The 24,397-nt window shown below is 36.5% G+C and overlaps 1 protein-coding gene and 1 non-coding gene across 4 annotated transcripts in view; one reads left to right on the forward strand and one right to left on the reverse strand.

Moving 5' to 3' along the window:
- The window catches only part of SEMA3D (semaphorin 3D), a 234,727-nt gene that overhangs the window by 119,593 nt on the left and 90,737 nt on the right, over window positions 1-24,397 (forward strand). For all 3 annotated transcript variants that reach the window (XM_043462892.1, XM_043462891.1, XM_043462890.1), the window contains 2 exons: window positions 584-744; window positions 21,980-22,042. In XM_043462892.1, coding sequence (XP_043318827.1) covers window positions 584-744; window positions 21,980-22,042 — 224 coding nt within the window. The remainder of the gene's footprint in view (window positions 1-583; window positions 745-21,979; window positions 22,043-24,397) is intronic.
- On the reverse strand, window positions 15,254-15,358 carry LOC122438991. Its single transcript, XR_006268734.1, has one exon. It is a non-coding gene; the product is annotated as a U6 spliceosomal RNA (small nuclear RNA).

Below are 24,397 nucleotides of genomic sequence, written 5' to 3' on the forward strand. Positions count from 1 at the left end.
AGAATACTGGAGTGGGTTGCCATGCCCTCCTCCAGGGCATCTTTCTGACCCCGAAGGTCTTTATGACCCAGGGATCGCACCAGTATCTCCTGCATTTCCTGCGTTGCAGGCGGATTCTTTACCACTGAGCCACTGGGAACTAGGCAGTGTGTAATCTTCCAAACATGGATATCATAAAAAGTAGAAGGAGGAAAAAAAATGGTTGAGATTTATCATATACTTAGTTGGCTGCTTCCTTTGTGCATATTGATCATTTGATCAGTTTGCAAATCTTACTGTAGCTAGATGCATTAATTTATAACTTAAGAAAGCAAACAGGGTTGTAAAAAATTTTGTATTTATTGCTTTTAACATGTTTTATATTTACTTTGATAATAATATAAATGTATCAATAAAATAAAAGTATAAGTTGAATCTTTCTAAACAAGTGTGTGCTAAAATCTGTCTGTGGTTTGCATATATCTAAATTGGAATTTTCATGATGTATATATGCATTTACAAAGTGGAACGGCTTGTGGATGGAAGCAAATAAATATTTTGCTTAATAAGAATTTTTTCTTTCTATCCTTTTTTTTTCCCATAGACTTGCTGCTTTCAAATAGCTGTATTCCCTTTTTGGGCTCATCAGAAGGACTGGATTTCCAAACTATTCTGTTAGATGAGGAGAGGGGCAGGCTGCTCCTGGGAGCCAAGGACCACATCTTCTTGCTCAGTCTGGTTGACTTAAACAAAAATTTTAAGAAGGTCAGTTTATTTCTGTCTAGTTGATTGGATGCATTTATTGTCTTCTGTGCTCCTTTCCTTCTCTTCTGTTTTAAGTGATTCAGCATCAAATGCAGTAGGTCATGTGCATGCCAAAAAAGAACATATTAAAAGAATGCATTGCCTCTGATACATACTTCTGGATTTTATGGATTTAAGCACATATGCGTGCTTTTTGTTAACACTGAGTGTAATACTAAAATCTTTGAAAATATGAATGAAAGGTATGAAAAGTTAATAAATGAATGCTAACAGAAATGCAAAGTTTTAGATTTAAAAACTGGAAAATGAGTTATTCATGAAGTATTAACATTTATATATCTGTAGCAATTATTATAAATTTTTAAATTAATTTTCAGTGAACACATAGGCATACTTTAAAATGATAGTATGACTCTGGTAGCATTTTAAACCACACTGTCTTCTCCACACTGTAATTTTACATTTTAAAAGGTTTCTTCTATGAGTTACTCACATTTAGATAGTAAGGGTGAACAATGCCTCAATTATGGGCTCATTAACAACAATCTTACCACTTAAAAGAAATATATACTCAAAACTGAAAAGCAATTACTATTGTATCCTACATTTTCAGCTAGCATTGTGATACGCAAAGCAAGGACGGCCACATTGTCTTAATTATTATTAACTAGTATTGTAACTTAGTAAATATCAATATCTATGCAAACAAAAATGGATACCAAGACTAGAGAAGTTGAATGACTAATCAGAAGACATATGATCTATTCTACATCTGTAAGTTATATTTGGTTGTTTTTTTCCTTCTCTTCTTTTCCATAAGAAATACTATTACAAAAGAAATACTAGGAACCATTGCAAGGTTTCAGGTCAATAGTTCCCAACACTGTATTCTTGCATGGAGAAGTCCATGGACAGAGGAGCCTGGTAGGCTACAGTCCACAGGGATGCAAAGAGTTGAACACAACTGAAGCGACTTAGCATGTGCACGCTGAGTTAATAGAGATTTCATCCCATTCAGAAGGAGTTATTTATAGGTCACTCTTGGACTTTGAAACTTCACATAGCTTTCACCTACAATGACCACTTTAACTTAACCCTCTAATTATGAGGCACTTTTAATAACTAAATATCAGTTGTTCCACTAATTGAATATTGTCAGCACTAAGAGTTTTAGTCTACATAGGCAAAATATTTGTCACCACATGGGTTACTATTGCTTAATGAGCACCTGCATTAGAAATATTGTTTTTGCTCTTTTAATCATTTAATTTTTAAGTAGTACTTGCACACATTTTCAGGCCCACCAAAGGAAAAGGAATACTTTTTTAATACATGCTCAGGTATGGTAAAGAAATACTCTTTGATTGCAAATGTATATGTGTGCCTTTTGTGTAATCTGTGTTTCTAGAAGAATGAGTGCTACAGTATTGCCAGTAGTTCTCGACTTGTGTCAGTCCAAACACACAAACTCATAAGGTTATCTTATTTTTTAAGATGAGTATTATTCTATAGCCTAGATATTGTTTACAGTAAGATAAAATAAACAGTTGTGTGGTAGAATTTGAAAAAACTTATCTTTCATTCTGCCATTAAAGCTCCATTCTATTTATTCCTTTTTAAAAAATATTTATTTATTTATTTGGCTGTCCAGGTCTTAGCTGTGGCACATGTAATCTTTAGTTGTGGTGTGCGAACTCTTAGTTGCGACATGTGGGATCTAATTCCCCAACATTGGGATTGAACCTGGACCTCCTGCATTGATAGCATGGAGTCTTAGCTCCATGCTAAGGGAATTCCCTTATATAATAACTGGGAAGTCCCCCAGTTCCTCTTAAGGATATATTTTTTCCTCAGAAGTATGAGTACTTAAAAAAATTCCTAGGAGAGGCTATAGATAATATCAACTAGTATCTCAATCATCAGTAAATATCTTTATGGCTCTTCTTACAAAAGAGGCCAAAGAAAATCTTCTCCAACTTTGTGGTTTTGCTTTAAAAGACACTACATAGCTAACAAAGCATTTTTCCAAATATGTCTCAGTCTTAGAATAATAACAAAAAGCGATTCATACTTTTAAGGGAATTTGTTCTGGTGCTGTTCTCTGCCTTCAGAGATTGGAAAGGATTGGAAGAATAAGTCCATTTATCTGAACTGAGTGTATTAGATCATTGCTTAAAATAAATTCTGATAGCTAACTTCCTCCTCTGGCTATTTTAAGCAAATCTCTCTTTGGCTATATTCCATGCTTGAAATGTGCTAATATCTAATAAAATAAATGTTTATGAAATATTGATTTCCCTTATGATGTTATTGAAATAAATGGTCATTTGAACATACTATAAAAGTAGGGTCTATACTAGAAACTTTCTGTTTAACTGACATTTATCTTTGTAAAATGAACAATTCATAAAGAGGTTAGGTATGCAAAGGTAAGAACTTATGTTTTTATAGGTATCCACCTTCAAAATTTATATAAATCATGTCAATTCTAAAAGGTTCTTACTTCACAGTAGCAAATAAGTGTCAAGATGTAGTAGTTGAGCAGTGTTTAGACCTACGTGGTTTGCGTTGGCTCAGTGCCCCTCAGCAAAAATCCAGACTCCTCTGTGGAAGAAACCACACATGCTGGGACTCTGTGGGGCTGAAGGATTTCCTTTGTATTCTTTATAGAGTAAAGCAGTCTACAACACATAATTGAGCTGTGAGTGACTGGTTGGGAATTTTTTCCTCTGAGAAATTTAAAAAGAAATTGTGTAGAAAGTACCTAATTGGAGTATCAAAATTTAGGATATCTGTTTATTTGAAGTTTTTGTACAAACAAGGCTGTGCCTACTGAAATAATAGCCATTGTCATTTCATATTTGCCACAAGCATTTAGAGTGAAATCACTAAAAGTAATAGCAAAAAGTCATTTCATCATAAATATTTAATAATATTCTTCTTATGATCTTAACTCTGTTCAGACTAGATTTTTTGAGTCTTATATAATAAATGAGGCAGGTATATGAACAGGACAGATATATGATCAATAACCTTTGAAAAAATGGCCATAGAAGGAAAAAGTCAAAATTAGACCTTTCAGGGCATTTCCTCTATCTAGAAAGTCAAAATTAAGTGGACTGAATTGTTTTCAAATTCTGACATTTAGATAAGAGGGATAAGACTCTGATCCCTTTTTTTTTTTTTTAATTTCTACAGGGACATAATAGACTTAAAGGCAAGTATAAGCATTACCAGGGACATGATATCCCAGAATTTAAGGAGGCTTTTTCTAGAATTGATCAGTTCTTATTTAGTTGCTAAGTTGTGTCTGACTCTTTGAAACCCCATGGACTGTAGCTCACCAGGCTCCTCTGACCATGGGAAAGCCCAGGCAAAGAATACTGGAATGGGTTGCCATTTCCTTCTCTAGAGGATCTTCCCGACCCAGGGATTGAACCCACATCTCCTTCATTGGCAGGTGGCTTCTTTACCATTGAGCCACCCGGGAAGCCTTTAGAGTTGGTCTGTTAGTCCTCTATTTAGTTCAGAAATGTGAATTTCTGTGAATTTCTCTCAGAAGGTTTGAGACAGATAATGCGCATTGATTTGCCACTCCAGTACTCTTGCCTGGAAAATCCCATGGACAGAGGGGCATGGTAGTCTACAGTCCATGGGGTCGCAAAGAGTCAGACACGACTGAGCAACTTCACTCCCCCAACACTAGATCAAAATGGAGCAATCAGATCCATTCAGAAGGGATCCCATTCCAAGGGCAGAGATCTGGATCTGTATTTAATCACTCCCACTAGTTTGTTGTAAGTTGAGTTCCCCCAGAGGCTGACTGTGAGATGACGAATAGCTTATAGAGTATTTACAAGGGAGGGTTTCTTGGGATCAACACATGTGAGGGCATCACTAAGGAAGTAGCATTAGACAAAGGGAGAAATGAGCTCTGATGCAGTCTGAACAAAAGCCTCAGCTGACAGCCCATGCTGATAAGGTAGCAAACGTTTCAATATTTTCCTCTAGTATAAGTGATAATACCATTTTTCAGCTTCATTTATCTTGTAAAAGAGAATATCCATTTTCTCCACATCTCATCCATTCATCATGACCTTTTGTGTTATCTCTTAGAAAAATAAAAATCTGATCATATTTTTTCTCTGTTTAGACTTCTGGCAGTTCTCGATTTCCAGGAACTTGCATAAACTTCAGGATCCTGTTGAACCTCTAAGTCCTTCCTGTCCATTTCCACCCTGTTTCCAGTCTCCTTTTTACCCAGTCTTCCTTGTTCCCTCACTAGCATTTTACTTTGTTTGCCTCTTTCTCTTTCTTTACTCTAACTGCCATGTTGGTTCCTTCCAAAATAATTCAAGTTTTGTACTTTGCTACAATTTCCTGAAATTGCCATTCACTTTCTTGCTCATCTCACTCTTCATTTTTGAAGGCATATATCTGATTTTACTCTTTTACCGCATCCTGTTCTCCAAGGATTCCTCATCCTCAGGAGACATAACTATCTTTGTGTTTACTAGAACATTTTATATACTTGTTGTTGTTGTTTAGCCGCCCAATAGTGTCCAACTCTTTGCAGCCCCATGGACTGCAGCATGCTAGGCTTCCCTGTCGTTCACCATCTCCTGGCACTTGCTCAAACTCATGTCTGTTGAGTTGGTGATGCCATCCAACCATCTCATCCTCTGTCATCCTCTTTTCCTCCTGCCTTCAAACTTTCCCAGCATCAGGGTCTTTTCTAATGAGTTGGCTCTTCACATTAGGTGGCCAAAGTATTAGAGCTTCAGCTTCAGCATCAGTCCTTCCAATGATGTTTCAGGACTGATTTCCTTAAGGATTGACTGGTTTGATCTCCTTGCAGTCCAAGCAACTCTCAAGAGTCTTCTCCAACACCACAGTTCAAAAAGCATCCCTTCTTTGGTGCTTAGCCTTCTTTATGTTCCAGCTCTCCCATCCATACATGACTACTGGAAAAACCAGAGCTTTGACTATACAGAGGTTTGTCAGCAAAGTGATGTCTCTGCTTTTAATATACTGTCTAGGTTTGTCATAGCTTTTCTTCCAAGGAGCAAGCATCTTTTAATTTCATGATTGTAGTCACCATCTGTAGTGATTTTGCAGTCCAAGAAAATGAAGTCTGTCACTGTTTCCATTGTTTCTCCATCTATTTGCCATGAAGTGATGAGACCGGATACCATGATCTTAGTTTTTCATTTGAAAAACTTTTTTAAGCCAGCTTTTTCACTTTCCTCTTTCATCTTCATTAAGAGACTCTTTTGTTCCTCTTCGCTTTCTGCCATAAGGATGGTGTTATCTGCATATCTGAGGTTATTGATGTTTCTCCCAGCAGTCTTGATACCAGCTTATGTTTCATCCAACCTGGCATGTCCCATGATGTACTCTGCATATAAGTTAGATAGGCAGGGTGACAATGTACAGCCTTGATGTACTCCTTTCCCAATTTTGAACCAATCTGTTGTTCCATGTCCAGGTCTAACTGATGGTTTTTCACCTGCATAAAGGTTTTGCAAGAGGCAGGTAGGGTGATCTGATATTCCTACTCCTTAAGAATTCTCCAAAGTTTTGTTGTGATCCACACAGTGTCAAATGTTCTATCTGATAAAGTTATTATCATCCATTTGTGTAAATATATCCCCCTTTTAGTAATACACTCCTTAAGTGGGGGAACTATTTTACATGTACTTCTGATTCTCCTTTAAACATTGTACAGTGTCTTACTCATAAAGAACACTAAATAATGTTTCCTCTTTTTTTTTTTTTTTTGAGTTGGTAATTTTGTTATCTTCTTTTGAGTGTGAGACCAGTATATTACTCTTTAATCAATTAGTGTGCTCTCAGCTTAAAAGACACCTTAACTGGGCTGGTTAAAAAAAAAAGAAGATGACTTATTAAATTATAGAATAAGAGTGTCTAGAGTTTGAGTGGCTATATAAAAGGTAATATCACCTACTTAGCAATGATATGAATGATCCGGTTCTTTCTGTGTCTTCTGTCTACCGTCACTGGTGTTGGCATTATCCTTAGGTTTGTAAAAAGGTGGCTGTAGCAGTTTCATGGGCCACATCCAGACAAGGGAATACAGAGGAATGAAAAACCGTTACTTACTATGTCTCATTCTTAGGAGCAAGAAAATCTTTTAAAGAATTCTGCCTTGCATCTCCTTGGCCTAAGCATGTCAATTCTAAATCTTATACTTGAAAGAGGGTTGGGGAAACTATGATTTGCTTACATCAGTCAGCTGCTTTAGATGGAAGAAGTGTTCACAAATCAGTCACTTTACAGACATGGAGGAGGAAGCAAGTTTTCTGAAAAAAATGATTTTCTTAGGGAACTTTTTCTTACTATTAACAGATTTCCTGAGGCAAACATGAAAGTTTTCTCAGATAATCAAAAAAGACTGTGTATTTTCTCTTTGGAGGAAGTTATAAAGATTAGCTAGTTCTACAAGGAAATTATCTGGAAGGATTTATTTTTCTTTCAGGAGATAGCTTGGAAAATATTCACTGCAAGTAAAAATCCTTGAAATAATTTATTTTTCTCCACACTGTATGGTAAAAAATGAAAAACCTGCTAACCTTTACAAATACTTCTCTTGCTTATGTAAGAGTTCATTTGCCTCTATAAAACTTCTCTATGATTATTTAATCTAAGCTTTTAAAATCTAATCTGCTGCAGGTTTTTTTCAAATCTGCTGATATCCTGTAAGTTTTTTCCCTTCAATATTGTTAGTTGTTGTTCAGGTGATACAGTCAGTAAGGACTACATTACAATTTAACTCAGAGAATTAAAGACTATGTCATTATTGTGTAGTACTAGATTTTCACATTATACACTAAATATTTAATGTACAGATAACATATTTTTTAACAAATCAAGTAAGTAGACTTAACCTAAGAATCCTTGGGAATATTACCTAACAGAATTATATCTAAACTAATTTGCCTTGAATGATTCGGGGTTGAAACCTATTATATGTATTTGTAGAAGTAAAACTTGGAATAATTTTTTTTTAACTGAACTTTGAATAATTTTTTCTTTTGGCCTTCTACCTAAGTCAGTTTTTTAAAATCTTTTTCATAGAAAAATTTGAGTGTCTATTATTGGTGCTAAGAACGTGGTGTGAATGCATGCTAAGTTGCTTCTGTTGTGTCCGACTCTTTGCGACCTTATGGACTACAGCCATAGGATGGGAAAAACGTGTTTGAGAAATGGGGTAGAAAAAAATCATCTCTTCCCTCCACATGTACATTTCTCATGTGTCCATGCTAAGTTACTTCAGTCATGCCAAACTCTGATCCCATGGACTGTAGCCCACCAGACTCCTCTGTCCATGGGGTTCTCTAGGCAAGAATATTGGAGTGGGTTGCCATGCCCTCTTTCTGGGGGTCTTCCCAACCCAGGAATCAAACCTTCCTCTCTTAACATATGCATTGGCAGCTGGGTTCTTTACCACTAGCGCCACCTGTGGCCTCAGTTAAACTAGATTTCCCTGCCCTAATGCTGAAAAATTGATGCTTTTGAACAGTGGTGTTGGAGAAGACTCTTGAGAGTCTGTTGGACTGCAAGGAGACCCAACCAGTCCATCCTGAAGGAGATCAGTCCTGGGTGTTCACTGGAAGGACTGATGCTGAAGCTGAAACTCCAATACTTTGGCCACCTCATGTGAAGAGTTGACTCATTGGAAAAGATCCTGATGCTTGGAGGGATTGAGGGCAGGAGGAGAAGGGGACGACAGGGGATGAGATGGCTGGATGGCATCACCAACTTGATGGGCATGAGTTTGAGTAGACTCTGGGAGTTTGTATTGGACAGGGAGGCCTGGTGTGCTGCGATTCATGGGGTCGCAAAGAGTCGGACACAACCGAGCGACTGAACTGACTGAACTGAACCCTTAACCTATCCCATCTCTAGAGTCAGAGGAATTTTAATATAGTCCTTGAAAAAGGTGGTCAACGGCAGACAGACGTTTATATCCATTTATCACTCATTTATAAGTGATGTGTGAGAAACTTGTTCAGTGTAGACATCATAATAATGAAAGTGTTTGACAGTTGTACTATATGGTTTAAGGACCTGTGGCTTCTAAGCAAATTATCCCAAACTACACAGCATCTGTCACTTTGACTACAAATGAACATTCTCCACCTCAGCCAGCCTTAAGTAGTCCTAGCAATAATTCATGTAAAATCCAGAGCTCTCTCTATGTAAACTTTAGCAGTAATATATACAAGCTAAAAATCTCTCACTCTCTCTTCTCACTCTTTCTTTTTAATGGAATCATAGTTGACAGTAAAAAAAAAAAAAAAAATCCAATACTCTGTTTGGTTATGTTATTTAGTTGGCTTCTTGACTTAATGAATTGTTGGGATCCTTCTATCTGAAAATGTAACTCATTTTGGAAGAAGTTCAAACCATGCTTGGGTAGAGTATCCTAAACCATCCTAAACCAGGATGTAGCAAAAAGGTCACAAAGGGAATGATTTATTAAACTAAGTACTGCCTTTGTATCTATTAATGAAGCATTTTTTTCTTGGTTTTCTTTTGCTTTCTCTTTTTTTTTTTTTCAAGTAGGCTATAGAAGCCAATGAATAGACCAATGAGAAAGAAGCTTACTCTGAAACTACAGTTATTATTTATTTCACCTGCTAATCTAACAGCAACCATTATGTCAACTCTTGGAGTGTAATAATAAACAACTTTATTTTACCTCCCACAGTCCATTTCAATCTACTCTGTGGGCCTTGGTTTTCCCCCTGGACCTGTCTGACTTCAGCAGACCCCGTCACTTTCCCGGTCACTCCTGGGTAGTACACAGTTGTTATCCAGCAGCTGAAAGGTCCATTCTCATATAACAGAGCATTCAACCTCATTTAAAATTCTCCCGGTTTGGGCATGCCATAGGAGGCAAGGCAGGCTCTCAAGTAGGGAGAAATTTAGAGGCTTCTTCACTCCTGACTCTACTTAGCGCCCCTCCTCTTTTGTGAGCTGTTACACTCAATGTCTGACCCTCTAGTGTCATATCAGGAGGAGGGGAGAGGAAAGGGTTCAGGGAAGTACCTTTTGCCATCACCAGAGAGAGCCTGGTTCTCATCTGTCTGGCCTTGTCAGACGTTAAAGGGTGACTTTTCTTTCAGAAGCACCATTGTGAGTGGCTGGAAAGTCCTCTTTCTGGAGTTTCTTCTCTTGCAGTTCTCTGGATACACGTGACTGTGTTTCTGCTCTAACCAGTATGTCCTGATTCTTTTTCCTGAAGTGGGTTGCAGGTTCATCAAGTGTTAACTTCTAGTCTTTTCAATCTATAGTCTTGGATAGGATCCAAGGGGACCTCATGCCCTCCTATTTTTGCATGAGCATGGCTCCCACCTGTCCCCTAGGAAACTGTCATGTGTATTCTCCTGGACACACTCTGGAATTTCAGGTTGATAATCAGTACGGCCCCTGAGCCTGGCCTCTGTTTTTGCTGCAGCCTCTCTCTCATTCTTTACGCATTCATCCACAATGTCCCACAGGAGCGTGTTTAACAGCTAGTGCATCTTCAGTCGTGTTCGACTCTTGTGACCTGCCAGTCTCTTCTGTCCATGGGATTCTTCAGGTAGGGATACTGGATTGGTTTGCTGTTTCCTCCTCCACGGGGTCTTCCAGACCCAAGGATTGAACCTGTGTCTCTTACGTCTCCTGCATTGACTGGTGGATTCTGTACCACTAGTGCCACCTGGGAAGCCCCTAGTGCATCTTGACGTGCCATCAAAGCTGATTCCCTGGCATCTACTCCTCACCCTGGGGCTTGTAAGACACATGATACAACTATCTTGGAGAAAATATCCTTCTCAAGGGAAAAGAAAAAGCTTTCTAATTTCTAGGATCCAACTATTTTACAGCTTGAACATAGATGTTCTATATGATTCTTGGCCACCTACTTTGAAGATTTTTGCATCCTGAGCTAACATATCATTTTCAATTTTTTATCAGCTAAAATTTCTTTTTTAACATCTTGCTCTACTAAGTCATAAAATGAGCTTTCAAAAGAATGTTGCTTTACCTCCAAATGAAACAGGCAAGCTCATTGTATATCATTCCTGATGTATACACTCTAGAATTATAGGAACAATGGAGAATGTCAGTATCCTTATTAGAATTTACGCTTTGGCTAGTAATAGCCTTATTCAAAACATTTGCTGTTTTACATCTTGTTTCCCGTTTTTCAATAGTATTTCTGTTGGGTTCTAGCAAAGCTAAGCCATAACCGAGAAGCTAATAAATGAGAGTGTAGGACATGCAATGATTCATTTTTAAATAATCTAAACATTAATCTTCAAATAGTTTAATTTCACTTTGAGACAGTACTTATCTTTTTCCCTTGTTATTTAATTAATTAAAAAGATTTTATCTTGAAACTGACATGTGTCAAAATTAAATGCTGTACATAAAATGTTCGAAGAATTGCTATGTTATCTAATCAAAAGTGAAGATTGTTAACCAGGCCCCAACAGAAACCTATTAGCTAAATTTACAGAGTTGAAGGCAGAAGCTGTTTAATACTGAAAATTTTTTTATGTTCAAGGTAGTTGATGTTTGTTTTTAATGTAAAAAGCACTAAATAAATTTCTGGCAGAACAGAAGGAATTTTTCCTATGGGTTTTAAAATGAGAAAGCAATATATCAAAGCAATATAAATTTTATAGCCTACCTAAGAGGACTTCATATTTTTATGGAATAACTTGAGACAGTTTCATTTCACCTTGCTAAAGTTAGATCCCCACAGTTATGAACTTTAGATTCTTTCAGTTATTTAACCAAAAAATAATCAAAACTATTTAAAAGGAAACATTGGATAAAGATAAAACCCTTAAAAGCTAGAACTCAGACACTCTAAGAAGCTTGACTTTCTTTTTTAGTTTATTTTTCATAGTCATTCCATGTTTATAAATGTGACAGTTTTTTCTTCTTCCTAACAACCATAATGTAATTTTGTATTATTTTTTCCTTATGTAACATGAAAACGAGTTATGTAATTATGAAAATTAGTTAGATTACTTGAAATTTATCAAATTATGCTCCTGTTTTTAAGCACTTTGATTAGAAAAGTAATAATTAGTTTATAATTTTTTACTACAGCAATTTTCAGTGGAATATTTAAACACCCTTTTTTTGTATAGCATGAAAGGAATTTATTTCCCTTTCCTTAGGGAAGCCTAAAACAAGAGGGTTTCTCATACATGGGAATCCTGTACTTGCTTGCTTTATATTGAGTATAAGCAGAAATGCTTTTATAAATCAGAGTGACCTTCTGACTCTCTTTCATTAACTCATTTCATGGCTGAATAAGACATTCTCATCTAATGTGTGACCCTGGAAGTCTATTATGTAGGGGGAAAGACTCACAATAAATAACTTCTCATTTAAAATCAAGTTATTGATGAAAGAAAATTGCCACTCTTTTCTTAGTTAATACTTGAAATAAAGAAAATATAAACCCTTGGAAACCATGTGGACATCCCAATAAATTAAGTTTTGGTATAAGGCCCCCTGCTTAGTTTCATGGTGATTAATCTGCCCCTGTTGCCTGCAGAACACATGCTGTCTGGTCATCAGAGGTGGAACAATTGCCTCGTTCATGGATGGGCTGGCTCCCCCGCCCGGGTGCTGATGCGCAGGTCCCATCTGGTCACTGTAATGGACTGTCAGGATGTTGTCAGACTGCTCAGACCTCTGCCAGAACTCTGACAAGAGCTCTTTCTCTGTCTCCACTTTACAGGAAACTGTGTAGATCACGTTTCAGTAATTTTCAAGTCCTTATTCTATATGCGAAGCTGTGCCAGGTGCTAAAGAGGGTAGAAAGGAAAAGTGATGTCCCTGGTCACTCAGTATCAGTGGTTACTTAACTTTAATGAGTCATATACTTGTTGAAGAAGATAATGGAGTCTGTGACTTGTATTCCTTACAAAATTTTGGAATCTATCCACAGTTGTAATTGCACCACAAATTCAAAATTACCAGCCTATCTGTGGATTTCTTAAATTTCCTTTTAATTTGTATAATACAAAAGCTAATTCTGCAGATAATGCTAAGAAAACAGTTGAAAGCACAGCATTAGCTGCTAACAAGTGGTACAGTAGAGACTTGAACCCCTGTCTTGCGAGTCCACTGCAGTTAATTGCTCTTTATGCCAGGCAAAGGTCCCAAGCTTAATCTGCTTGCAGAAAGAAAGGGGCAGATGGGTGGGATAAACATGAGTGTATTGGAATTCAGAAGTAGGCAGTAGAAGAAAACTAAATGTGTTGGTAAGAGAGGCTTTGAGCTGAGTCCTAAAACAGGAAAGGGAAAGACAGTTCTTACCCAAGACTGACTTCATGAGGAAAGCTGTGTGCCCAGATTAGACCCCAAACTTAAGAATTTAAACTCCCCCTTCTGTTACAGTTTCTATCCTAGCCAGTTTGAGTTCTACAAGCTTCACCGCTGGCCCTCCTGTCTTTATTTCCAGTACTTTGTTCTCTCGGCCTAGGTCGCCTCCTCTCTTATGTCCTGGGAACCCAGACTCGAGCAGTCACTGCTCCCTCGATTGTTCATATCCTTGTGTCATACAGCATTTAGAATGGCATTTTCCCAACTTTTTTACAACCATTCAAAAACTTGACTCCTGTTCTTTAACAGAGATGGCCACTTGAATTTTTAAGACTGAAATTTTGTCTTTAATTAGATTTTATGAACAAGTTGTAACTTCCTCTTGGTATTCCATTCAGTTGTTTTGACATCTCTGAATTAGGCCAAAGGGTATTTGACTGACCTTAACACTTGCTAACTTGAGTCAATTAAATTGCTTCTCCAAAGATGGAACAAACAGCAGATATAATTAGCATTTCCTTAGGATGTTGTTATAAGGGCTTATCATTATTTGAATGTTTCTGTAACTTGCCTAGGATTAAATAATTAAAAATAAAGTGCCTGACATTTCACCTTATTAAGTGATAACTCTTAATAAGTTATATAGCTTATAAATGAAACTGTAATTGTTAGAGACATTGCAGCATTTTACTGTGAGCTCCTCTTGCCTATTCATATTCAAAGTGAAGTAAATAGGCTTCAAAAAAAAAGCAAATCATTTTGGGTTTTAGAAAGAGATAAGCAAATGTAGTTTGCTTATGATTGTGTACAAGTGTGCTCATCTCACATGCTAGCAAGGTAATGCTCAAAATCCTCCAAGCTAGGCTTCAGCAGTACATGAACCATGAACTTCCAGATGTACAAGGTGGATTTAGAAAGGGTAGAAGAAACAGAGATCAAATTGCCAACATCTGTTGGATCATATAAAAAGTAAGGGAATTCCAGAAAAACATCTACTTCTGCTTCATTGACTACACTAAAGCCTTTGACTGTGGATCACAACAAACTGTGGAAAATTCTTACATAGATGGGAATACCAGACCACTTTACCAGACCACATTACCTGCCTGAGAAACCTGTATACAGGACAAGAAGCAACAGTTAGAACCAGACATGGAACACGGATTGGTTCAAAATTGGGAAAGGAGTTTATCAAGGATGTATATTCTCATCCTGCTTGTTTAACTTGTATGCAGAGTGCAACATGCTAAATGCAAGGCTGGATGAATCACAAACTGGAATCAAGATTGCAGGGAGAAATATCAACAACCTCAGATATGCAGATGATACCCTTCTAATGGCAGAAAGCAAAGAGTAGTTAAAGAGCCTCTTGATGAGAGTGAAAGAAGAGAGTGGAAAAGCTGGCCTAAAACTGAACATTCAAAAACTAATATCATGGCATCCAGTCCCATCACTTCATGGCAAATAGATAGGGGAAAAGTAGAAACAGTGGCAGATTTTATTTTCTTGAGCTCCAAAATCACTGTGTACAGTGACTGCAGCCACAAAATTAAAAGACACTTGCTCCTTGGAAGAAAAGCTGTGGCAAACCTAGACAGTGTATTAAGAAGTAGAGAAAACACTTTACTGACAAAGGTTCGTCTACTCAAAGCTATAGTTTTTCCAGTAGTCGTGTATGGATCTGAGAGTTGGACCATAAAGAAGGCTGAGTGCCAAAGAATTGATGCTCTTGACCTGTGGTGTTGGAAAAGACTCGAGATTCCCTTGAACAGCAAGGAGATCAAACCAGTCAATCCTAAAGGAAATCAACCCTAAATATTCATTGGAAGAACTGATGCTGGGAAAGATTGAGGGCAGGAGGAGAAGGGGGCAACAGGGGATAAGATAGATAGATGGCATCACTGTCTCAATGGACATGAGTTTAAACAAACTGTGGGAGATAGTGAAGGACAGGAAGAGAGGGAAGCCTGGCGTGCTGCAGTCCGTGGAATTGCAGAGTTGGACACAACTCTGTGACTGAACAACAAAGCAAATAAAATCAACATAAGACTAATAGTTCATAGGTTGTATTGTCTCTCTTCAGACTAGTAATCTACATTCTGTAAATCTGAAAGAAACAGATACATACCTGTTTGTACTCGTTTTTTAAAGAAATATGTAGCTCTTCACAAAGTTACATGGCATCCTTGTGCAGGGAGCGTACTAATCTTTTCTATATCCTTTCAACTTTAGTATTTCAGTGTCAGGTGAACAACAACAGGCTCAGCCATACATATCCATGTATTCATCTATTCCCCATCTCCTAGCAACTCGATTATTTTCCTTCCTTAGTAAAAATTCTTAAGTCACTGCATAGCCTCTGTGCTAAATTGTTCAGTCATGTCCAACTCTGCAACCCCATGGATCAAGGCTCCTCTGTTCATAGGATTTTCCAGGCAAGAATACTGGAATAGGTTGACATTTGGTGCTGACAAAGTGAGCACTACATATATCTATTTAGAAGTTAGCATCCAATCCTTTCAAGTGTAACAGACAGAGATGAATCTTTTGGAAGTGATCAATTTCAATTATGAAATACTTTGAAGACAAGCATACTAACATGGTAAGTCAGTAAATTGTTGAATATGGAAACTGACTTATCAGACATACTTGTTTTAAAACATTAACTCATAAATTATCATTTTCAAGTGGAGACATTTTATACAGTTATTTACTTCTCTTCTTTCCCATGTAGTTTTCTGTTATCGACTTGATCTCTAAGATTAGCACTCAAATTAAAACCAATTTGCAACCCCTAATTATTTTGTAGTGGTTTAATTAGTAGCTTCACCCTAGGTAATTATGTTGAGAAAAATTCTTGGTCTCATCTGGATCCACAGAAAAAATCTGTTTGATTTCTGATGTCTGCCCTGCACATGAATGGAAAGATCAGCTTTGTACATATTTGAGGTCTTTCATGTCTAGGCTCCAAGGTCTGGAAGAGTACTCCCACCGAAATGAGAGCCTTAAGATCTGTGCCTGGTACATCATACAATGTTAGTTAAGAACTAGTGTTCTGCGGGAATATTTCAGGACAACTGAAATAAGGCAGTTATGCAAGTAACAGCTTCTGGTATGCCTCTTGATAAGTGAAAGAGCACTGTCTATGGGTAATTTTCTAAAGGAGTAATGACAACTGCATCAACTTGTAGAAAGAAGGGTATGTGTTTTGTTTGCCTTGCACGTGCCGCCCTTAATATGGTATGACTGCTGCATGTGCGAAGCACCAAAGTGCACGAGAATGTGTGTGTCATTTCACTGCTGATAGATTCAGTGAAGGCGGTGAGAGTACTAATAATCACTGCCTTAAAACCTTCCCATTACCTAATGATCAAGAGAGCCTTTTGTAGGTATTGTGGACTGTGTATCTTCAAGTATGAGGTGTGATTTTTGTCTGAGCATGAGGCAGTCTCAAAGTATACTACCTGGGCTACTGAAATAATCTCAAGAACTCAGGTACTTCCTGGGCTTTTGTGTAAACCATACTGATACTTGAAACTATTTGTGAAATACTCTATCTCCAATCAGAATTAAAATCTCTGTCTCTCCCTCTATGTGTCTGTGAGTCTTTCTGTCTGTAGCTCTTTTTTTTCTTACAGTTTTGTCTCCTCTGTATCTGTCTACACACACACATACACACACAAACATATTAAATTTGTCACATTATATACATTACTTCAAAAGATAATTGAAAAACAAATACGTTACTTGAACATATTTCTGCCAACTCTATGTAAGTACGTATGGAAATTTTGTTTCTTTGGCTTTATTTTTATATTGAATTGCATGAAATTTTGCTGCTTTATCCTGAAGGAGGGCATGGCAACCCACTCCAGTGTTCTTGCCTGGAGAAGCCCCATGGACAGAGGAGCCTGGCGGGCTACATACAGTCCATGGGGTTGCAAAGAGTTGGATGTGACTGAGCGACTGAGCCCAGCACAGCACATTGTTTATCAACAAGGGATCAAAGGGAGTATTTAAAAAACAAACAAACAAATAAAAAAAACCTTATTCTAATGACTAGGTAGCAAGTAAAAGAAAATTTCACCATAAATGATAATTAAAATGATTGCTTTTAAATATTGGCACAACTTCAGTGATCTTTTTTTCCTTTTAAGTAAATGTTTAGAGTCTGGAAGATAATCAGATATCTCCTAGATTGTTATTCTTAAGATAATTCTATTTGTGATTCCTAAATTCTTGACAGCAGTATGTCAAAATAAGCCAATATAATCTCAACAACTTTATTTTTACGACTTGAATGTTTCCTTAAGAAGTAAAACTGTCTTTATGGTACTATCTTAGAATTCTTTTGGAATAACAATAATGACCTAGGGATAATTTCTGTTTTTAACAAGTTTTAGACTTTATGGGATTGAAAGTGAATTATTAAAAGTGAGATAACATTTTGGGGAAAAATTCTGCTTTGTAAACAGACATTAGTAGAAGATTTATTAATATTGGTTTTTGAAGTCCAACAAATTTTCAGTGCTTGAATATCTTTGTATAGCATTTACCCACTAATCAGAAACTCAGTTCTTGGAAGCTTGTCATTTTAGTATTAATTGCTTCATTTACTAGGGTGACATTTTAATTCAGTTTAAAATTGTATTACTTAAAGTTAATAACTAAAAATGTACAACAAAACCATTTAAACATCTTTTAAAATGTGTGCCCCTTTACAAAGAGAAAAAAGAATATTCAATTACTATTTTACTGTCAAGTCTTTAAGACACAATTAGAGTTGAAACTATTAAACTAAACTAAACTATTATATTAGAGTTGAAACTATAAGATCAAATAATTTAAAACAATGGCTCAGAAGTCAAGGCTGGTAGGGACTTTTTTCACACACAGTGCTTCTGGGGCTCCCTGAGCATCCTGACTCCATCGCCTGTGCTCCCTTCTCTGGTTTATATCTCTGCTGGAAATGCCATTGCCCTGTTTGCAGGGCTGTCCCCCGACTCACATCGTAGACCTCAGTCCACACCTTACCAGGTATACAGAAGCCCTTTCATAGTTATGTGTCTAATGAACAAATAAGTAATGAGCAGTAAGTAATCTGTGCCAACCTTGGAACTTTGATTTAGACTTCAAAAATGATAAAAAAAATAAATTGCTTTCACATTTTGTCAATCTTTAGATAACCCCTTTTTGAAGCGCCTATAAATATATTAAAAATCAATTTTAGAAACAACATTTATCTCATAATTTACTTCAACTCAAGCACCCAGTACATTGGTTTAAGGTAAAAGAAAGAACCCATTGATGTTCTTTTTCTTTTTTTTTTTTAAGTCACACTTAATATGAAAAAAGTTCTGTATTTCCTTTGTATTTCTTTTTTTTTTTTTGTATAGTACTAACACCAGTAAGCTATTCAGGTCTGAACAAATCTACAATATTTATTCTAAATTTTTCTCTGAAATATGATTAAATCTGACCATCATATAAAACAGAAAAGAGCAAGATCTGACATACTGAAAGGATTCAAAGAAATATTAATCTAGGTTAGAGACCAAACAAAATGAGCTAGTGATTAAACAAGTTGACACATTGTGGATATGCATTCCCTGTACCATTTATTTTTATTCCAATGATACAAAGTTATCCTTTGTAAAATCACTGTTACACAAAAGAATCAGCAAATATAGCTTTGCAGTATTGCAAGATGAAAGAATTCTTGAGATTACACAAAGTGAATATATGTAACAATACTGAGCTATATGCTTAAAATAACTAAGGTGATACCTTTGATGTTATGCATATTTTATCACAATAAAAATAATAATAAATAAACAGGAAGATAAAAGATGATATCTTGAGCTCGTAAATTCATGTATGAAGCAAAGATTCCATAAATTCAAGGTGTTATTTTTAAAGGGGCAAGAAGTACAGTCAGTTCAGTGTTGTTGCTTCCAGTGACTAAAAGTAAAAATAAACAATAAGATAAAACAACTCGAAGGAATTCTCAAACTTCCTGATAGCTACAGTGCTTCATTTTTGCTATTCATAATTTAGTTGATTTAGGACTTCTTGATTTCAGGTTGATGACAGACTGTTGCCTGTCATCTGGATTATGCATGGCCCATTTTGATTCATTTACTAATTTACATAATTAAAAACAGCTAAGAAATAAACATCTGAAAACACACTATCCAGAACAAAAGCTAAAATCTGTTAATAACCTTTTTTTTTTTTTTTACTGTTAATGTAATCTTTTTCTTTTTACTAATCTTGGATAACCATCTTTCTGAATCCTGTATTCATCACTCTTTTGCTTTTCTTTTTATGTATTTATTGTACGTACATACATACCTAAAAAGTGCCTTTTATTTTGGTTGTTTTTAACATTATTCTAAGGAGACTGTGCTGTTGGTCATTTTGAGGAATATACTTTTTTCACTAATAATGAATTACTGAGGTCCATCCATACTGTTTTCATTGCTGTAGTCCGTTCATATTTTATTGCTGGCTGTTGTTCAAAACCTCAGATATGCAGATGATACCACTCTAATGGCAGAAAACGAAGAGGAACTAAAGAGCCTCTTGATGAGGGTGAAGTAGGAGAGTGAAAAAAAACCGGCTTAAAACTAAATATTAAAAAAACTAAGATCATGGCTTCTGGCACCATTGCTTCATGGCAAATAGAAGGGGGAAAAGTAGAAGTAGTGACAGATTTTCTCCTCTTGGGCTCTAAAATAACTGCAGATGGTGACTGCAGCCGTGAAATCAGAAAACAATTGCTTCTGGGCAGGAAAGCTATGACAAACCTAGACAGTGTATTGAAAAGCAGAGCCATTACTCTGTCAACAAAGATCCGAATAATCAAGGCTATGGTCTTCCCAGTGGTCATGTACAGTTGTGAGAGCTGAACCTTAAAGAAGGCAAAGATTGATGCCTTTGAATTGTAGTGCTGGAGAAGACTCCTGAGAGTCTTTTGGACAGCAAGGAGATCAAACCAGTCAATCTTAAGGGAAGTCAACCTTTAATACTCATTGGAAGGGCTGATGATGAAGCTGAAGCTCCAGTATTTTGGTCATCTGATGTGAACAGTTGGCTCATTGGAAAAGTTCCTGATGCTGGGAAAGATTGAGGGCAGAAGGGGAAGAGGGTGTCCGAGGATGAGATGGCTGGATGGCATCATGGATGCAATGGACATGACCTTGGGCAAACTTTGGGAGATGGTGAGGGACAGGGAGGCCTGACATGCTGCAGTCCACGGGGTTGCAAAGGGTTGGCCACAACTGGGCAACTGAACAATCGTTCAAAGTCACGTGAATGTGTTTTAGACCATTTCTGGACAAATAGCATCTTTATGTCTTTATTGTGAGCCACATCCATGTTAGCTGGTCACCTGAGCCTGCTGCTGGATCAACAACCATATCTGTGTACTCTCTTTGGTTAGATTTGTAGTTGTTAAAGTATGCTCTAGGACTTCCCTGGTGGTCCAGTGGTTAAGACTGGCCTTCCAGTGCAGAGGGCTTGGGTTCAATCCGTTGTCAGGGAACTAAGATCCCACATGCCATGCGATGTGGCCAAAATTTTTTTAAAAAGTGCTTTAAATGAACAACCTTGCTTAATTTAAAAATCACAGTAATTACCTGATATACATCTATTCAAAGAATGTAAGTGCTATTCTATGTTCTCTTTGTTCAGAAACATAAAACCCTAATATTTGACTATGAATATAATATCATATAAACATTAGTGACTTCTAAATCATTTGTTCAATTCCAGGTTTAACAAGTCTCTCTCAGTGTATTCCCTCAGGATATTTTCCCTTTTCCTCACCTATTAAAATATTTTCTGCTAACATTGGTGAGAAACATAATAAAAGTTTGTCAGGAACTCTTGAAACATATAAGCTGCTCAGAGCTTGACTTTCTTGTTTCTTCTTGCCTATAGCTTAACAAAGAGCAATTCTTTCTGTAAGCTAATGGAGTATTACAACAGTTTTAGGCTTTGTTTTGAAAAACTTCCTGGAAGAACTTCTAAAGTTCATTAAAAACAAGACAAATTATTTGTGGTAAATTCAGGACTGTTCAAGCTGATTAAAAGTGATCAATCAAGGAGCCTCCTGCCTTTGTCTGTATACATTTGCCCAAATAATATTTATTATGTAGTGTTTGAGACCGCCCCCCACCCCTCCCAGTTCAAGGCATAGACTTTGGGTCATGCTTTGGCTCTGTTGCAAACCAGTCTGGTGGCCCTCAACTTGTTGTTTAATGACTATATGAAGAAATTTTCTGACCCCAAAACGGTGAGAATAAGTATAGCTATTTTAAAGGTCACTGAAAGATTTGAATAAGATAATGCTTATCATCCTATTTTAATGTTTAACTAAATGAAAGATGTGTCTCAGCTCTATATGTGTTAAATATTATGAACAGTTTCACACTGGTCTTTGAATTGGAGTGATAACTTATGCTTCTGACAGAGAGCTGTTTCTCACACCTCATTGAACGTTTATAGTGCACTACTGCTCTGAGCAAACACAGAAAAAACAGGGTAAAAAGAATCTCTTACCTAAAGCAAATGCTAACCTGAAGTTCTGTTGAAGTCACAATAAGAAATTACACCACATGATTTATCTATGATTAAATACATTTCAAAAGAAATTATAATATTGACAGATAGAAATGGATGTTTCTGCCAGTTTTTTCTAATATCTTTTTAGAATGATTTTAGAAAATATTTAAATCTCAAAATTCTTAAATCATAGCTAACAACATGCTTTTGGCTTGATACCCACTCTTCAGTTTCACACCCTTTCCTAATTAGAATTGTAGGGTCTTTTAAATATTCAGATTCTAACACACCTTGAAATGTTTTACAGATTTATTGGCCTGCTGCAAAGGAACGGGTGGAATTGTGTAAATTAGCTGGGAAAGATGCCAATGTAAGTATGAGACTTTCAAAAATATCTTTGTTAAACTGGTACTGATATGATAGCAAATATTTATATTAAATTTTATTGAATGAATGGCATTAGTATATTATTTTTACAACCACACTAATAGTCTGTGTAAAGATTAATATGGTATAAAATATTTCTACTTTGCCAAAATGAATGACATTATTCTCAGAAATTTAGAAATACTACACTTTCTAAAGTGTTAATTCTGATTGTATTTTCTTCACAAAAAAATACCAAAAATACATTTAAAATATTTAAAAATAAACTATCAGGAAATACTATATTTCTAGAATTGTGTATTTTTATCTAATCTGTGTATTTTTTGAATGCACACAAAATCATCAGTTGTTGTAGCATTACAAACACACACTTGGCATTTACTTTTGGGTGAAGCTAAATTTATAACTACAAGAATTCTTTCAAAAGTAGGCATTATAGAGATAATAAGAAAGATCGGTTGTCCTGCTTGCTCTGTCCAACTGTGTTGCCTGTTTAATCTCCTGTGATGCTAAGGCTTTGACCACCTCTTCTCATCTGAAAGTTCTGATTCAGGTCAGATGCTCTGTATTCTGCCCTGACTTCTTGCACTGTAATGATAGGGAGAATTGCTCTTCTTTGGAAAAATAAGTCACCCCCTGAATATAACTCAAGATGACAAAGTTCCAACTTTGGGCAAAAGCATGGATATCATGAGGCTTCCTTTGCATCATCCTGGAATATTTCCCCTAACCACTATCAGTTCAGTTCAGTCAGTTCAGTCGCTCAGTTGTGACCGACTCTTTGCGACCCCATGAATCGCAGCACGCCAGGCCTCCCTGTCCATCACCAACTCCCGGAGTTTACTCAAACTCATGTCCAACCACTATAACCCAAGAATATTAAGCTGAGCAGTGCCCTTATCTTTAATAACAGCAAATAGTGTGTGTTGTGTGAAAGCATAACTGGATTAAAAAATTCTCACTTTAATATTGTGATAAAGGTAAAGCAACATGACATGTTGCTTAATAAATTTAAGGGGAAGCTTAGAAGCCTACCAGTCCAAAGTGAAAAATGAAAGTGAAAGTCGCTCAGTTGTGTCCAACTCTTTGCGACCCCATGGACTGTAGCCCACCAGGCTCCTCTGTCTGTGAAATTTCCCAGGCAAGAATACTGGAGTGGGTTGCCATTTCCTTCTCCAGGGCATCTTTCTGACCCAGGGACTGAACCCAGGTCTCCTACACTAAAGGCAGATTCTTTACCATCTGAGCCAGCAGGGAAGCCTCATAACAACTGATTTATTCACTCATTTGTTCATTCATTTACTCAACAAATATTTATTAAGAGCCTAAATATGTATAGCTATATTCTTGAGTTATATTGACCCATATATCCAATTATGGATCACAAATATTTCAAAAAAGAAATTCCAGACAGTCTCAAAAAACAAACTTGAATGTACTGCCTCTGGGAACCTTTATATAGTGTTTACATTGTATTTACAACTGTTTATATTACAGTTGTTTATGTATCATTTACATAGTATTAAGTATTATAAGTAATCTAGAGATAAAGTATATGGGAAGACATGTAGAGGTTTTTCTGCCTTTTTATATAAAGGACTTCAGCATCTTCAGATTTTGATATCTGTCAGGGTTTTGGAGCCAATTCCCTAAGGATACTGAAGGACGATTGTCCTGCAAAACAAAATAATCGAAACTAAAGAAAGAAACTTTTGATTATGCCTGATTTTGTATTCAGTCAGTGTTAAATGTGATATTTTCGGGCACCTAATGTTAGCAGAAATATATCAGGGAGTGTTTGTTTCAGATGCAACAGGAGAACGTTTTTATATTTATTTTACTAGAAATGAAAGAGATTAAACTAATTTAGAATATATTCTTCTTTTCATGTCTCTAATCTCTTCACCCTGTTCAGTGTCAGGTACCCTGGGAGTAAGTGCCCAGGTCTGAAAAAGCAACAGTACTTTTTTGAACTCATGGGGAAAATAGATGCTTTGGTTATGATTTTTCAAAATTATTTTGTTGCATAACAATAGAAGTATATCATAAACAGTGTGAACATTTTAATGTTTTGTATATCACTAGTATTGAGTGTCTGATGAAGAGGCAAGGAGGAAAAGGCTGTTTTAAATGTACTGCAATGAAATAGTGTCAATTTTCCCATGGAATACATGAGGATAAGCTCTCAAGGCCAGACAGTCAGTGAAGGTTTTAATTGTGTCAGTGTTCTCATTTCAGTATGTTCACTAATTCCAGTTACATAGTAACTCAGTTGCCCCTTTTATTAAGTTAAAGCAAAGAGTGATAAACTGTTTTGAAGGTAGTGTCCTAGACAGCA

The sequence above is a fragment of the Cervus canadensis genome, chromosome 3 (genome assembly GCF_019320065.1).
Source record: "Cervus canadensis isolate Bull #8, Minnesota chromosome 3, ASM1932006v1, whole genome shotgun sequence".
In the NCBI taxonomy this organism is placed as follows: domain Eukaryota; kingdom Metazoa; phylum Chordata; class Mammalia; order Artiodactyla; family Cervidae; genus Cervus; species Cervus canadensis.